Below are 16,191 nucleotides of genomic sequence, written 5' to 3' on the forward strand. Positions count from 1 at the left end.
CGATTTCATATATTAGGACCTAATATATATTTTATTACACTTTAAATACAGTAGTAAACTTAATTATATACAGAGTGAGCAAAAGTGGACATATCTCTATAAGAGATCTCTACCAGTCGACCCGACAGTGTGACACAGCTATTACAGCCTGAAGGGATGCGTATGTTTCAAAATTTGTCATCAAATAAACATCTCCGTTTTAGTTGTGACTGCGCGGACGAATTCTAATTATCCGTTTCTTGATTTGCTTACTGTTACATCACTACATAGTATAAAACAAAGTCACTGTCGCTGTCTGTCCCTATGTATGCTTAAATCTTTAAAACTAACTGTTGTTTAATGATTAATTAAATAATATGTACTTCATTGCGCAAAGTCGTGGCGATTACAATGAACTGTACCGGCACGTCCATCTTTGCATTCAGTGTAAGATGTGAGTGGGTACACTGCATCAGTTTAATTAAACATGGCACGGCGCTGTGAGAACAAAGAGTCGGCTCGTTGTGTTGCCGCTGCTATTGTGCATCGCTGTAGTGGCGCCGGGGATGAACGCGGGGACTGAGGGGGCAGAGGAGTGGGAGGGGGGGGGGCTAGCTCATTTGGAATGTAAACGTGAACAACTCCCTAATAAAGTGAGTTTGGGATGTGTCTCACGTCAACGTTACTAGCACATATATGAGTGCAGCAAGTGTTGATACACATCCGAGTAACATTAAACTTCTCCACTTGGCACATATATAGTTTGTTATAATGTTTTGAATGTAATCATTATGAAGTATGTTGTTCAGGCGCAGTATGAATCTGTGGCCCAATATAAAATGTTAAGACTGCAACACTGCAACGCAAGGGTTTCAGGGGTCAGAGACAAAACGTGAATGGTCACAGATTCAGTTTCAGATTCGCTAACGAATGCATTACACATCTTGTTATTAATATTATAAATACATTAGTTTGTGAGTATGGATGGAAATTTGTTACACTTTCACGCAAAAACTACTAAACAGATTTTGATGAAGTTTTACAGTAATGTATATATCAGAATAACATCTAGGCTATAAATGTCGTGCGGATGAAACCGCAGGCGCTGCTAGTAATTATTTAAGTTATTGTATTAATAACAATTAGATGGGAATCACCTATTTTTGATATACATTTTGGAAATAAGAGAAAGCAGCAGTGGGTTAAATATTAAAATGATAAAGTTTACAGGTTGACATTACAAAAAAATCCTGATCTTTTACACTTTAAAAGATCAGGATTTATTGTATAGTGACATATTCTATAAAAATGTACAAACAACTAATTCTACGATGGCCAGCATTATACTTCCAACAATACAATCAAGATTCTCATCTTATAAAAAAATCAAACAATGTTCTTTTTATGTCACAAAGATGGCAATCGGGCACATAGTCTATTTGATGGCAGTGGTTACCGTAGACTGTAGACACCTGAGACACCGGGGTGTCACGTGCGCGTTGCTGACACTTAGGAAATCTTAATAAACCATTCCTGAAAAACATCCTTTAGTATATAATTGCTGTAAAGTCCTGTAATTCGGTTGTTGGTCAGATAATATTAGTCATCATCATCTGCTTCTTCCTTATCTCATTTATTTGTGGTCGTCGTAATATGTTTTTCGCTTCCATTCATCCCTGTTCGCAGTCATCTAGTTATGTACTCCCTTTCTCACCATATCATCTTTCACACAGTCATCTATCTCTTTTTCGGCCTTCCTCTGCCCTTATAGCCATCCACATTCATATGTCATTGAGTGTGATAATAAGTCCGTATTGTTGTTCATATATATAGACGGCAGTTACTGTTTACCATCAGATGGGAGGCCAGCTCGTTTATCATTCGATATACCTTAAAAACTTAACATATTTCTATGGTGTGAATCACTATAAGTAATGGATGAAGAGTTGCATGAAAGTGGAAGGCTGGCGGGTTGCGAGGGAGTCAGGTCGCAAGACGTGGGATATTCAATAAGCTGTTAAGATTCAAGTTGATAAGAGAGCGCGTTCCCTCGGGAAATATCCCGCGCGGCCGCCTCGTGCCCAACCTGACCGCACTACGAATTTCGTTATTTCAAATACGAGTAACTTGTAATGCATTAAATGCCAAGCGGGAGCACGACAGTACCAACTATTTGGAGATAGATCAAAGTGATGGTAGAATTATTGAGATAAAAATGTATTTGCTTTCATATACAGTGAAATGAAATTGTTTATTTTGCGAGGAATGTGGTGTGCACAGAGGTTATAAAGTGGTACATATAGTTACAATCCGCCTTGTGCAGACATACAAAATTATATATTGTTTGAATAATTACATTATTCTGTCTTTCAGATAGCATATTACATTATAATATTATACAATTGTAAAAATTATTATATCTATATTATAATGTAAATATTTAATTTAGTTCGTTTTTAAGAAAAAAAATTGTTTATCTATGTATAGAGAAAGAGTCCACGACGGCCAGACATACGTCATTTTAGTAAACGTGTAAGTTCTTATATGTGTGTCCCCAACACAGGTAAGAACGATCCCCAAACATGAAACCTGGATCGTGGTTCCTTTGGCAGGTACCAGGTAGCAAAGGTGTAAAAATTTTCGTATCCAATTCGTTATTTTAAGAAAGTCTATTTTTTTATATATTGTTCGTAGCAGTATTATAACTTGCGCTGCTCATTGCCAGACACGTAGTGTGGTTCCAACCCCCCGCCGGACCCCTAAACTATACTATTTTATGAATAAACTTACGTTACTTTAATAAAGCTGAAATTTATATATATAATAAGAGGTGGCAGATAAATTATAAACTCTAACTGGGAATTTTCTCAATATTTTACGACGGCTTCGTTAGTCTAGCGGTTTAGCACGTTTTACTTCCGATGGTTGCGGATTCGATTCCTCGCACGGCACAAACATTTGTATTTATGAGTATGATTGTTTGTATCTTTCTGAGTACTTTCTATGTACATTGTGTATGTATTTACAAAAAAAACTAAGTATTTATATCAGTTGTTTAATACTCATAACAAATAAAACGAAAAGTGCGGAAAGGAACGAAAACGTATTAAAATTGTGCGGACGGAGCAGCACAATTTTTGTATACAGCGATACAAAGTTTTTGGCTCACGTAATAATTGATGATAGAGAGAAAATATTTAATTAGCACTTTACAAATTGATGTTTTAAAGTTTGGAGTGTGAAGTGTGGTCGGTGAACCCCCTACGGTACAGTGCCACGACAGCAGCGCCGCCCAGTCCCAGGTTGTGCTGCAGACCGAGACGCGCATTCGGCACCTGAAACGATATATTCATTCAACATCTTTATTCACGTAGGTCTATTACAGACTCATACGAGGCTGCTTTTATTTTAGAAAAATAAAGTTTTATATCACGCGGACGAAGTCGCGGGTACAGCTAGTGTAAAATAACCTCAAAATTATTTAAAAGAGTAGCCATTACAGCTTTCCGAATGAGCGGTAGATTGAAAAAAAATGTGATGACTATTCAAAAGTGATTAAATATAAGTTTATTTGAATAAATTATTTTATATTTTATTCTATTTGTGTTCATGAGAACACACCGAGAACGTATCGGTAGGTAATGTGAGAGTACAGGCGACAGTAGGCACTGAACATACACGACCCAACGAAACTCACCGCCCACTGCTTTAAGTGATAGATAACCTTTGTCTTCTTTACTGTCGTTATATTATGATAACTTTGCACGGGTGTACATGTATTAAAAATATAAATAATCTTAATTCAAATAAACTCATTACCAGCACTTATGAATAGTCATATTTTGATTCTACCACTCATTCGGAATGCAGATTCATCACAAGAAGAATGAGCAAGAAACTTGTGTGTTGCTCTTTTGAATAGATGTTTTTTTTATATAAGTAATTACAGTATAACAAGTAAGAGGCATGCGATAATCAACATAGAAATCGCTACGCACTCATTATTATATATATAAACCTTCCTCTAGAATCACTCTATCTATTAAAAAATCCGCTTCAAAATCCGTTGCGTAGTTTTAAAGATTTAATCATACATAGGGACAGACGGCGACAGCGACTTTGTTTTATACTATGTAATGATGATGATGATAATGATGAAAATTGTTTTCTAAACATTAGATGGCCTCAGTGGTCTAGCGGTTTCATACACCGCTTTACTTCCGATGGTCGCCGGTTCGATTCCTCGCACGGTGCAAACATTTTTATTCATGAGTATGACTGTTTGTATCAGTCTGGGTGTTTTCTATGTATAATAAGTATGTATTTACAAAAAAATCTAAACATTCATATCAGTTGTCTAGTACCCATAACACGAGCTTTGCTTACCGTGAGACTAGATGGCGCTATGTTAATTGTCCTGGGTTATTTATTTATTTGGTGATTAAAATTTTATATAAACAAATAATTATACTTGATAAACATAGAATTAAGGAATAAAACTGATCAAACAACTAATATTGAAAAGGCGTTTCATAAGTAATGCCCAATAAAAGATAGTACATATTTTGAAAATAAGAATTCATTCATTAATATATTAATTCTTGTAAAGTTTGTGTACGGTCATTTATATTACATGACTATATGTTTAACCATGTCAGGAACAGTTTCATGACAAAACGTAACAGTAACTAGTGTTTGCTGCAAAATATCGTATTTAATCTCAGAAGTAAATAGATGCAGTTCGATAATCAGTACATAGATAAGATAATTACTGTTTAAATTTGTGTGTAACAAATAGATTGCGCTTCAGACAAACAACTGTGTAGGTATAGCTTACTTGTCTGGCGCCGGCTTCCCCGCGCAGCTGCCAACACAGCTCGGCGCACTGCGCCACGCCGGTGGCGGCCAGCGGGTGTCCTTTACCGATCAGACCCCCGCTCGGGTTCACAACCACTTGTCCGCCGTAAGTGTTCGCGCCAGCATCCACGAATTTACCGCCTTCGCCCTGCCCGCACAGCTGCAGGTCCTCGTAGGTGACGAGCTCGTTACAAGAGAAGCAGTCGTGGAGTTCGACCACGTCTATCTGCTTTGGACTAATTCCGGTCTTTGTGTAGAGCCGCCTCGCCGCTAGACGAGTCATATCCGAACCGGCTATTCTCATAAAACTCGGCTCTTGAAATACGTTTGGTGTATCCGTCGCCATCTCTATGCCAACGATTTCAACCGCTTTGTGTTGGAGCCCGTAACGTACCACCGCAGCCTCCGACATGAGGACGGCTGCTGATGCGCCGTCGTTCGTAGGACAACACTGCAGTTTTGTAAGTGGCCCATGAATTTTTTTAGAATTCAGTATGTCTTTAACTGTATACGCTTTTGTATTAAAAGCTTTCGGGTTTTTCAATGCATGACTATGATTTTTGGCCGCTATTTTGGCAAAATGTACTTCGGTAGTTCCATATTTTTTCATGTGTTCTATTCCAGAATTACCAAAAATAAGCGCCGCCATTGGTACACGAGGTACTTTATTCTTTACTAAATCTATAATTTTTTCCATGTGTATATCAAAAGAGGAAGCTCTATCATCAAAGACAGAGACTTTCAGTGCTCCAGGATTCATTTTCTCAAAGCCCAGAACTAGTGCTACATCAATGATACCTCCCTCCACGAGCTGTTTGGCGAGGAAGAGAGCGCTGCCACCGGTAGCTCCGCTGTTGTTGATGTTGTAGATGGGCACGCCCGTCATTCCGACCTGGTAGAGGACCCGCTGGCCGCTGGTGGAGTCGCCGGCGACGTACGCACACACCGCCTGCTGCACCGCCTCGTACTCCACGCCGGCGTCTCGCAGCGCCTCTACCACCGCTTGCTTGCCAAATTCCGGATAGTCTCCGATGGTGCCCGGCTTGGCAAACTTTGTAACACCAACTCCTACCACGTACACTTTCCTGCCCATTGTAGATATGTGCGCGCCCACTGAATTATATTTAATTACTGATGTACTTGTGAACGTATTTTTATAATTATTACTCGGTTATAACACTAAAAATGATAACAATTATCTCTAAATGTTCCATGATTCTTATTAAAAGATCTTGTCATGACATGCAGCATCATAATATTGTTATTATATATGTGATAAGATATACCAATAATTATACGAATATGACTTTGTCTTTTTTTATGTAATAAAGGAAAGATATATATACCAAAATGACCTGAGAACCTTCTTTTTAGAAGTTGGATGAAAATACTAAAAACGGTGTCATAAATAAAGAATAACCTACATTATTATATTTCATTAAATGTTTTCCTATACGTATACAATTACCACTCAACGCTACAAGCATTCAATGTGGAAAATTAAATAAGCAATTTACGATATTGTTTAATATATAAATAGAAAAAATGAGAACATTTTGATATCATTGTTCGCCAAATATGAATGTTAGCTGATCACAATATTTTTTATAACATTTTGAAATATCACACTCCCTGTTTTTGTTGGCTGCTTTATTCAGATCGGTTCAGAGTTTGGAGAGGCCGGCGTAGTCCGTGAATCCTTTCCTGTACAGCGCTATGACGACAGCTCCCCCCAGGCCCAGGTTGTGCTGCAGCGCGATGCGAGCGTCCGGCACCTGCATTGTATACAAGAACAACAGTCAGTTCAGTCCATATAAAAGGCAACAATCCATATTTAATTCCAAAATCAATTGCGATAAATACAAACAAAATCGAGATTGTACCAATACAACAGTATTGTGTTATCTTATATTAATTCTATTATTGTAAATTAGAACTACTAATATTAGAATGGTTCAAAATTATAAAAAGAAATTAATAAACATTTTATGTCGACTCTTGTGTATAATAATTCTGTTAGAGTTTCGCCAATGGTTCGTCTAGTCTTTCCTGTGCTGATCGAGACTGTGGGAAACAATGACCATTGTGTTTTCATAGAGAACTATTATGTTATATGAAAATAAAATTGCATATAATATCACATATCGCATTCTTCTTATGATGAGACAGCTTTCCGAATGAGCGGTAGATTGAAAAAAAATGTTTATCATTCAAAAGTGTTTCAATGTAAGTTTATTTGAATAAATGATTTCTATTCTTATTCTATTCATACATAGGTTCTACGATTATCTCTAGATATCAACGAATCAGTATATTATCTGACATATGGAAGAGAAATAGGAGTTTGTATTTTGTCCAGCATAATTCATACATCCAGATCGTCTGAACGATGTCACGGGCCGAAGCTTGTTTCTAAATATTATGTAGGTACTAGCGACGTTACTAATAGAACATTACATTATTCCCGGCTTGTACATGTATACAGACCGCGTCTATAATTAAATCTACACACAGAACCTGTCTTGAAAGATTTCTCTCAGCTGTAAGGCTTCTTATTGTATTTATACTTACACGTATATCTTTTGTATTCGGTACTGATCTATTGTTATTCATTACAACGTTTATAGGAAAAATACTTGTAAGTAGCTGTCGCCCATGCACCGTTGTATTCATTGCTAAATTTGGCTTCCAGTTACATTTTAGAATAAATATTTTTTATGTTTTTAAGTCATTTGACATATTATTAAACTAGATACTCGTCCCGGCTTCGCCCGGGTGTACATGTATTGTACATATAAACCTTCCTCTTGAATCACTCTATCTATTTACATAAAAAAACCGCATCATAATCCGTTGCGTAGTTTTAAAGATTTAAGCATACATAGGGACGGACAGACAGCGACAGCGACTTTGATTTATATCATGTAGTGATTACTTGAATTATATAAAATTACTTACTTGTCTAGCGCCAGCTTTCCCCCGCAACTGCCAGCAAAGCTCAGCACACTGCGCCAGGCCAGTGGCTCCGAGCGGATGCCCTTTAGCGATCAGTCCTCCACTCGGGTTCACGACCACTTGCCCGCCATAAGTATTGGCTCCCGCATCGATGAACTTGCCAGCCTCGCCCTCTGCGCACAACTGCAAACCTTCGTAGGTGATCAGTTCGTTACAAGAAAAGCAGTCGTGAAGCTCCACCACATCGATTTGTTTCGGAGTGATTCCAGTTTTCGCATACAGACGTGAAGACGCCAGGCGCGTCATGTCGTAACCAGCTAGTTTCATAAAACTCTTGTCTTGAAACGTACTCGATGGGTCCGTAGCCATTTCCATGCCAATTATTTCGACGGCATTGTTTTGGAGACCGTTACGGATGACGGCATCCTCCGACATGATTATCGCAGCCGCCGCGCCGTCGCTGGTGGGGCAGCACTGCAGCTTAGTCAGCGGTCCGAAGATCTTTCTAGAACTCAGTACTTCTTCGACCGTATATGCTCTCGTACTCTGAGCTCTAGGATTCTTTGCACCATGTCTGTGATTTTTTGCTGCTACTTTTGCGAAATGTACCTCGGTGGTGCCGTATTTCTTCATATGTTCTATACCAGCGTTTCCAAAATATTGCGGTGTCAGAGGACCAGGAGGTACCTCTGTCATTTCCCTCATTTTCTCCTGATGTACACCGGTAGCCGGAGCTCTATCGGGGAAACGAGATCCTTTGAGCGCTCCCGAAGCCATTTTCTCAAAGCCCAGCACTAGAGCGACATCCACTATGCCCCCTTCAATGAGTTGTTTCCCGAGAAATAGGCCACTAGAACCCGTCGAGCAGTTGTTGTTGACATTGTAAATGGGAATGCCGGTCATCCCGACCTGGTACAGCACCCGCTGCCCGCTGGTGGAGTCTCCGGCGGCGTATGCGCACACCGCCTGCTGTATCACGTCATACTTGAGGCCGGCGTCCTGTAGAGCTTCCAGCACTGCTTGCTTCCCAAAATCAGGGTAGTCTCCTATGGAGCCCGGTTTGGCAAACTTCGTCATGCCCACTCCAACCACGAACACCTTCCGTAACATGATGAATACGTGCGCGCTGGTTCATTTACAGTGAGATACTAATGCACTCGTCAATGTGTTTGTTATATTTAGTTTGTATTCATTTATCATTGTAAACAGACTGATAACATTATCATGTCCCAGATAAATTGTACCTGAACTCTGAGCAAAATACGAGATATAATAATGTGGAAAAGATAAGAAGTTCCAATATGTGAGAGCAGAGAGTTGATAATAAAAGCGATTAGAGGTCAAACACCTACGAATAGATGGACCACTTACATTTGTGTTTCACATTATCCTCCGTATCGGCCGACTCAATTACTGAGCTCGCTCTCCCGCGTTATCCCCGGACCTAGATTATCTTTCATTGTTTGCGGGGACTTTGACCTTAGACGTCATATTATTCACAGACTATTTGAAGAAAACAAAAGTTTAAACTGTTATTTATTTATAAATGGAATTCAGTGGTTTATGATTTGTTTTTTTTTTTTTAGATATGACAGACTCAAGTTTGAAATAGTTCCGCGCAATAATGTCGTGTTCGTTATATATACGTTCAATGACAAGAACATACAGCATACAATTCAATAGACCGAAGAACTGGCAGCTACCTCGGACAAAGAATTAGTGTAGCCATTCAAAGAGGGAGCGCTGCCAATATCTTCGGAACTTTGCCTAAAGGGACCCCTTTTAATAATATATTTTAGTCACCATTGCTAATTTAATGTATAAAATATTGCTATTATGATATTGAGAACGTATGAATATATACAGTACAGGACTAAATAGTAATTATATTATTATACAGCCTCGGTGGTCTAGTGGTTTAGCACTCCGCTTTACTATCCGATGGTCGCGGGTTCGATTCCTCGCGCGGTACAAACATTTGTATTCATGAGTATGATTGTTTGTATCGGTCTGGGTGTTTTCTATGTATAATATGTATTTATTTACAAAAAAAATGTATCCATGTATCCATATCAGTTGTCTAGTACCCATAGAGCCACCACCCACACAAGCTCTGCTTAGTTTGGGCTACTTGGCGCTGTGTAAATTGTCCTGAGATATTATCATTATATATACATATATATAATACATTCACGCATTAACAAATTATCGTGTAACTATGTATCTACAAACTTGAAATTGATACTGTAACTCTGCAATTGTTATTGTATTATTGTCAAAGTAGCTGCGCGATGTGGCCGGGAGTTGCTTGAAGGTAGTTGTGACTGGAGCGGGAGCACGACGGGAGCACGACGGGAACACGACCATTATTTTATTGAAAATCACAATAGTAGTGATATATTTCCCAAAAGGACCCACATATATATATAAAAAAGAGATATCAACAATATAAAGTTTATAAAAAGAATGTTAGACGAGCTGCCAGCAACAGTAGGAATGATAAACCGACGCCTGATGTTATTAACAAACTAGAGGAATAAGGAACAACTACTGACACTAACCAACCTGTACAGTACGTATATACAAAAATTGAATACTTACATATTTTCAGATACATGTAGTACAATACTATATGTATCTGAAAATATGTAAGTATTTTGTATGTATGTTGATTATCTTTGCACCGCCAACAATATTTCTCTGTACTGCCTATGGTTGACTGGTAGAAAATACCGCATGGTGTTAAGTCCGCCAAATGTACTGTTACTTTTGTACTGTGTGCATTAAAGTTATATAAATAAATAAATAAATAATACTAGCTCTGTGCACGCGGTTTCACCTACGTGAATTTTTTTATGTGTTATTCTGCTGTATACATAAACTATGTCACTGTAAAGTTTCATCAAAATCCGTTCAGTAGTGTCTGTCTGCTTGAAAGAGTAACAAGCATCGATACTTGTAAACTTTCGCGTTTATAATATTAATAGGATGTATATACATAACTATATATATATTTCACAATATCTATATAAATATCAATTTTTTCTCATTGCCTTTGCAAATTAACAAAAGTTTAACATTATTTCACGATGTAGAAACAAATCAGATATATTGAATTGTGGCGGGAGGACAAGAGTCGCCGTGGAGTGTCGCAGTCTTGATTGGTGGCGTGTTTCCTAAAGTCGGCCCATTAAAACGGGCTCCTTGGCTACTTGTGAACTGTCTCTATTTATTAGGATTTCGCTTCATCTCGAACCGTCACTATAATTAACTGTCTGCCTTTAGAACTTGAAAGCAATTTATTAATTTGTCATTTAAAATTAGTCTAACAACAACAGGAAATTGGATATCTGTGCGAGTTAATGAAAACATCTCGCGCGACAACCATTAACTTAATCCGGCCCCAACTGAACCTCACTTCATGTACTTAATGAGCTCTTAACGTTCCAGATGTTGTGTGGACATAATTACTTAGTTGGTATTAATAATCATAATAAATAAATAATCCTGGACAATTCACACAGCGCCATCTAGTCTCACGCTGTGACTGGAGCGAGGACACAACGACTATCTTAATAAAAATATTTCATAATAGCGATAAATGTATATATTTCCCAAAAGGGCTTACAGCGAACAAATTAACAACAATTAGTCAATAATGAGATATAAAAAACAGATGGTAGACAAGCTGCCAGCAACACACGGTAAGCAGAGATCGTCTTATACATTACATATATACTAACAAATGATATAAATACTTAGATTTTGTTTTGTAAATAAATAGATATTATACATAGAAAACACCCAGACCGACACAAACAATCATACTCATGAATACAAATGTTTGTGCCGTGCGAGGAATCGAACCCGCGACCATCGGAAGTAAAGCGGTGTGCTAAACCGATGAACTACCGAGGCCGTCAATATATAAATATCACCATAAGATAATACTAGAAATTAACAATTTTATCATAAACTCTTCAGAATTATACTATTATGTCTTACTTGCAGCATATTTTGTATAAAATATTTGTTACTCCATAGTAATAAAACTATTTATATGACAATTTATTTTTTATACACACACTTTTAATATTTTATGCTTAGTTCCATTTTTATTGTCAATTATGAAATATTAATATGTCTATTACTACCAGCGACCGGCGACCGCATTTTCTATTTGAATTAAAATTATTAATATAAAATATACAGTCCATAATAAACCTTCACCAGTTTTAATAGAAATCATACAGTTTGTCCAATACACAATCACATCCACTCAAACTGAATAGTATATTGTATTTTAATATAGAATTGAAACTGTAATTAATGTGACGGTCGGTTACTGCGAGATACGGAGATAAATAATAAAGCAACCGTTCACTTATCTGTTATATTTCGGAATGCCTTCAACAAAATCTGTTTGTCTTAAATTCTACAAGCCACCTATTACTTACAAATATCTTATTACCTACAAAGTATAAAACTAATATATACATAAATAGTAATAATAATAATATATTTATTTGTCAGGTATATGGTATGTACAATGGTGGTAATTATACCCGCGGCTTCGCTCGCGTTAATTTATCCCCTTAGGGGTGGAATTTATCAAAATCCTTTCTTAGCGGATGCCTACGTCATAACATCTACCTGCATGCCAAATTTCAGTCCGATCCGTCCAGTGGTTTGGGCTGTGCGTTGATAGATCACTATGTCAGTCAGTCACCTTTGAGTTATATATTTAGATGTATGTTTCATCATATTCTGCTATTTCCAGCCTACAAATATTAATTATGTAATCCAAGCATTATAAATTATAAACAGTAGTCATACATCATAACTTCTTACTTTAAAAACATTATAACAGAATGTCAATATTTAATTAATTGTAAATATTTTACTTAAATACATCACAATCACATTACTGGCCGTTATTTGTCAGTAAGTAATTCATTAATTGAATGTTATTTGATATATATTAAAAATATTGTATACTTGTCTATTTTATAATAGACAAGTAATTTGTCTATGGTAAAAATAAAAGATATCTATGGAAGAACCAAAAAATAGGAATTTTGTAAAACGGTTAAAATGGTGTGTTTTTTTTAGAAATATAAAAGGCTATTTGATTTTGAAATTGTATTTTATTCACAAGGTGTCACGGACGGCCCGGACACTACAAAAATGGCGACGAGAACAAATACCTCGCAAATCAAGTATTTTGAAGAAGGAGATGATATTGACTGTTTTTTAGAACGTATGGACCAATACATGGTGGCATATGCAGTGGAACAAACGAAGCAAGTTTCAGTATTGCTCATGTCTTTGGATGAAAAGACATACAAAACGTTAAAAAGTATATTTCACCCTACGCTACCAAAAGAAAAAGCCTATAAAGAGCTATGCGAAGCTCTAAAATTACGCTTTAGACAAAGAGTTTCTTACTATAGAACTAGAACACTATTCGACAAAATATCAAAAAACGACAACGAAAACATTTCGACGTGGTACACAAGGGTAAGAGAAATGGCAGCTGATTGTGATTTCGGCAAAACATTTGAAGACAGAGTCAAGGACAAATTTGTTACAGGTATTAGATTTGGTCCAATTTTTGAAAGATTATGTGAGGAATCCACGACACGGAATGTGTCAGAATTATTAGAAATTGCTTTAGCCAAAGAGTCAGTGTTACAAGAGAGGCAAAAGAGTTTTGTAAACAAGGTGCAAGTAGTCAAGAAACCTCAATATTCTAAAATTTCAAAATATGATCCAGATAAGGCTAAGGACTCATCTAAGGAAACTATTTTAAAATGCATTCACTGTGGAAAGTCAAATCACTCTTTTGCAAGATGCAAATATAAGACCTATAAATGTAAATTGTGTGGGAAGATAGGGCATTTAGCAGCAATATGTAAAAGCAAGACTACTCACACTGCGCACACAGTGGAAATGCAAGATAAAGAAGAGGAGAATGGTTCGGTTAGCATTTTTACTATGGAAATGGACACGGTGCCACAATTAAATTATATTTCTCCATACAGCATTGAGTGTATAATCGGCTCAAAAGCAGTTAAGATGGAACAGGACACCGGTGCGGCTGTCTCTTGTATTCCGGATAGTGTTTACAACAGGTGCTTTACAAACTTTCAATGTCAAGCTGTCAACTGTGAGTTGAAGACATATAATGGTGAAGTAGTTAAACCTATAGGTAAGATTTTTGTGCCATTAAAATATAATAACAAAACATTGAATTGTGAATTACTAGTTGTAAAAAATGGTAGTAAATGTTTATTTGGAAGGGATTTAATTGAAAAATTTAAATTAAATATTAAAAATTGTATTCCATTAAATATTGTTGAAAATGTAAAGTTGAGTAACTTAGATTATGTATTGCAAAAATATTATGAGGTTTTCAAACCAGGCTTAGGTGAAATTGAAGGAGAAATAATTAAATTAGAATTATTAGATGAAAAGGTTAAACCAGTATTTCACAAACCTAGGCCCATTCCATATGCTTACAAGGACAAAATAGATGAGGAGTTATTGAAATTAGAAAAGGAGAGAGAAGAAACACCGTTAGTTCCTGTTATGAAAGAAAATGGTCAATTAAGACTTTGTGCGAATTATAAAATAACAATAAATAAATATTTAAAAGATGTTAACCATCCTCTACCTCGTATTGAGGACATTTTTGCAGCTTTACAGGGGGGTGATAAATTCTCTAAGTTAGATTTACGCAATGCATTCAATCATTTGATATGTGATAATGAGACAGGAAACCTTCTGGCATGGTCTACACCCAGGGGTATTTACAGATTGAATAGGCTACCATATGGCACTAAGCCTGCCAGTGCGATTTTTCAGGCAAAATTGGAAAAAGTTTTGTTAGGCGCAAAAGGAGTTATAAATTTTATTGATGATACTATAGTTACAGGGGCAAATGATGAGGAACATTTGCAAAATTTAGAAGAAGTTTTAAGACGATTTCAAAAGGTTGGTATTCGATTAAACAAATCAAAATGCCTATTTTTTGAGAAAGAGGTCAAGTATTTAGGCCACATAATTTCAAAAGAGGGTTTAAGGAAGGATAATTCTAAATTAAATGGCATAATTTATGCACCACCACCAAGTACTGTCACAGAAGTCCGTGCTTGGATTGGTATGGTCAATTATTATTCAAAATTTATTCCGCATTTGTCAGTTAAATTGAAACCACTGTATAAGCTTTTGCAAAAAGATGCCAAATTTATATGGTCTAAAGATTGTGATGACAGTTTTAAATTAATTAAAAAGGAGATTGTTTCAGAAAATATTTTAGTTCATTTTAATAGAAAATTACCTTTGAAATTGTCTTGTGATGCTTCACAAAATGGCATAGGAGCGGTGCTTAGCCATGTCATGCCAGATGGTTCTAATAGGCCAATAAGTTTCATTTCTAGGGTTTATAAGCCAACAGAAAATAATTATTCAATGATTCACAAGGAGGCTTTAGCCATTTATTGGGCAGTAAAAACATTTTATCAATATCTGGTAGGTACACAATTTGAACTACAATCAGATCACAAACCTTTGTTAGCACTGTTTGGGGAAAACAAAAGTTTGCCTCAAATGGCTGCTGGCAGACTACAACGATGGTCTCTATACTTAGCTAATTTTGATTATATTTTTAAACATATTAAAGGCTCTGAAAATGTAATGGCTGATTGTATGTCCAGATTGCCTGTTAGTTCTTTTAGTGAAAATGAAATAAATTTAAAAGAGTGTGATTACATTAATTTTGTAGAACAACAAAATGTTATTGACTTAAACATGGTTAGATCAGAGACCAGAAAAGATCCAATATTAAGTTCTGTTTTTAATATGATAAGATACGGATTCCCAAAGAAAGTAATAAATGAATATATTAAACCATATTTCCAAAGAAAGGATGAATTATACCTAGATCAAAATATAATTATGTGGGGTTATAGGGTAGTTGTCCCTGATAAATTAAGATCAAGTTTACTTAAGGAGTTACATTCAACTCATGAAGGAATAGTTAAAATGAAAACCAATGCCAGATCTTACTTTTGGTGGCCGGGACTAGATAGTTGTATTGAAAATGTAGTTAAAACATGTGATATTTGTTTGTCAGCTCGACCAGAACCACCAAAGTCAAATGTCATTTCATGGCCAAGTTGTAGCTATCCCTATGAAAGAGTTCATGCAGATTTTCTTGGGCCTATTGATGGCAAAATAATATTAATTATCATTGATTCTTATACAAAATGGCCAGAAACATTTATAATGAAAAATTTAGAAGCTAGATTAACAGTGGAAAAATTCAGAGAATGTTTTAGTAGGTATGGTTTGCCAAAAATGGTTGTAACTGATAACGCAGCAACCTTTTGTAGTAAG

At 36.4% G+C, this 16,191-nt stretch overlaps 3 protein-coding genes across 3 annotated transcripts; 1 reads left to right on the forward strand and 2 right to left on the reverse strand.

Annotated features, from left to right (window-relative positions):
• Positions 1 to 3,195: 3,195 nt before the first annotated feature.
• On the reverse strand, positions 3,196 to 6,285 carry LOC131851584 (sterol carrier protein 2-like). The gene is made up of 2 exons (XM_059202096.1): positions 4,817 to 6,285; positions 3,196 to 3,314 (listed from the first exon to the last, which is right to left on the reverse strand). Exons 1-2 carry the CDS (start codon positions 5,927 to 5,929, stop codon positions 3,204 to 3,206), a joined length of 1,224 nt encoding a protein of 407 aa, XP_059058079.1. The 5' UTR covers positions 5,930 to 6,285; the 3' UTR covers positions 3,196 to 3,203.
• A 101-nt stretch (positions 6,286 to 6,386) lies between these two features.
• On the reverse strand, positions 6,387 to 8,944 carry LOC131851583 (sterol carrier protein 2-like). Its single transcript, XM_059202095.1, has 2 exons — positions 7,795 to 8,944; positions 6,387 to 6,611 (listed from the first exon to the last, which is right to left on the reverse strand). Exons 1-2 carry the CDS (start codon positions 8,899 to 8,901, stop codon positions 6,501 to 6,503), a joined length of 1,218 nt encoding a protein of 405 aa, XP_059058078.1. The 5' UTR covers positions 8,902 to 8,944; the 3' UTR covers positions 6,387 to 6,500.
• A 4,034-nt stretch (positions 8,945 to 12,978) lies between these two features.
• Positions 12,979 to 16,033, forward strand: LOC131851586 (uncharacterized protein K02A2.6-like). Its single transcript, XM_059202098.1, has 4 exons — positions 12,979 to 14,002; positions 14,216 to 14,953; positions 15,476 to 15,606; positions 15,929 to 16,033. The coding sequence occupies exons 1-4, from the start codon at positions 12,979 to 12,981 to the stop codon at positions 16,031 to 16,033; spliced, it is 1,998 nt and encodes a 665-aa protein (XP_059058081.1).
• Positions 16,034 to 16,191: the final 158 nt, after the last annotated feature.

This window comes from Achroia grisella, unplaced genomic scaffold (assembly GCF_030625045.1).
Source record: "Achroia grisella isolate CSIRO2021 unplaced genomic scaffold, CSIRO_AGI_Agris_v1 utg786, whole genome shotgun sequence".
Lineage (NCBI taxonomy): Eukaryota > Metazoa > Arthropoda > Insecta > Lepidoptera > Pyralidae > Achroia > Achroia grisella.

Coding starts and splice junctions, on each gene's coding strand:
- LOC131851584 (XM_059202096.1), bottom strand. CDS start 5,929: ATGGGCAGGAAAGTGTACGTGGTAGGAGTTGGTGTTACAAAGTTTGCC. Junction 3,315..4,816: donor GGGAAGCCGGCGCCAGACAA/GTAAGCTATACC, acceptor ATATCGTTTCAG/GTGCCGAATGCGCGTCTCGG.
- LOC131851583 (XM_059202095.1), bottom strand. CDS start 8,901: ATGTTACGGAAGGTGTTCGTGGTTGGAGTGGGCATGACGAAGTTTGCC. Junction 6,612..7,794: donor GGAAAGCTGGCGCTAGACAA/GTAAGTAATTTT, acceptor TATACAATGCAG/GTGCCGGACGCTCGCATCGC.
- LOC131851586 (XM_059202098.1), top strand. CDS start 12,979: ATGGCGACGAGAACAAATACCTCGCAAATCAAGTATTTTGAAGAAGGA. Junction 14,003..14,215: donor TGAAGTAGTTAAACCTATAG/GTAAGATTTTTG, acceptor TTTTCAAACCAG/GCTTAGGTGAAATTGAAGGA. Junction 14,954..15,475: donor AGAAGTCCGTGCTTGGATTG/GTATGGTCAATT, acceptor AACATATTAAAG/GCTCTGAAAATGTAATGGCT.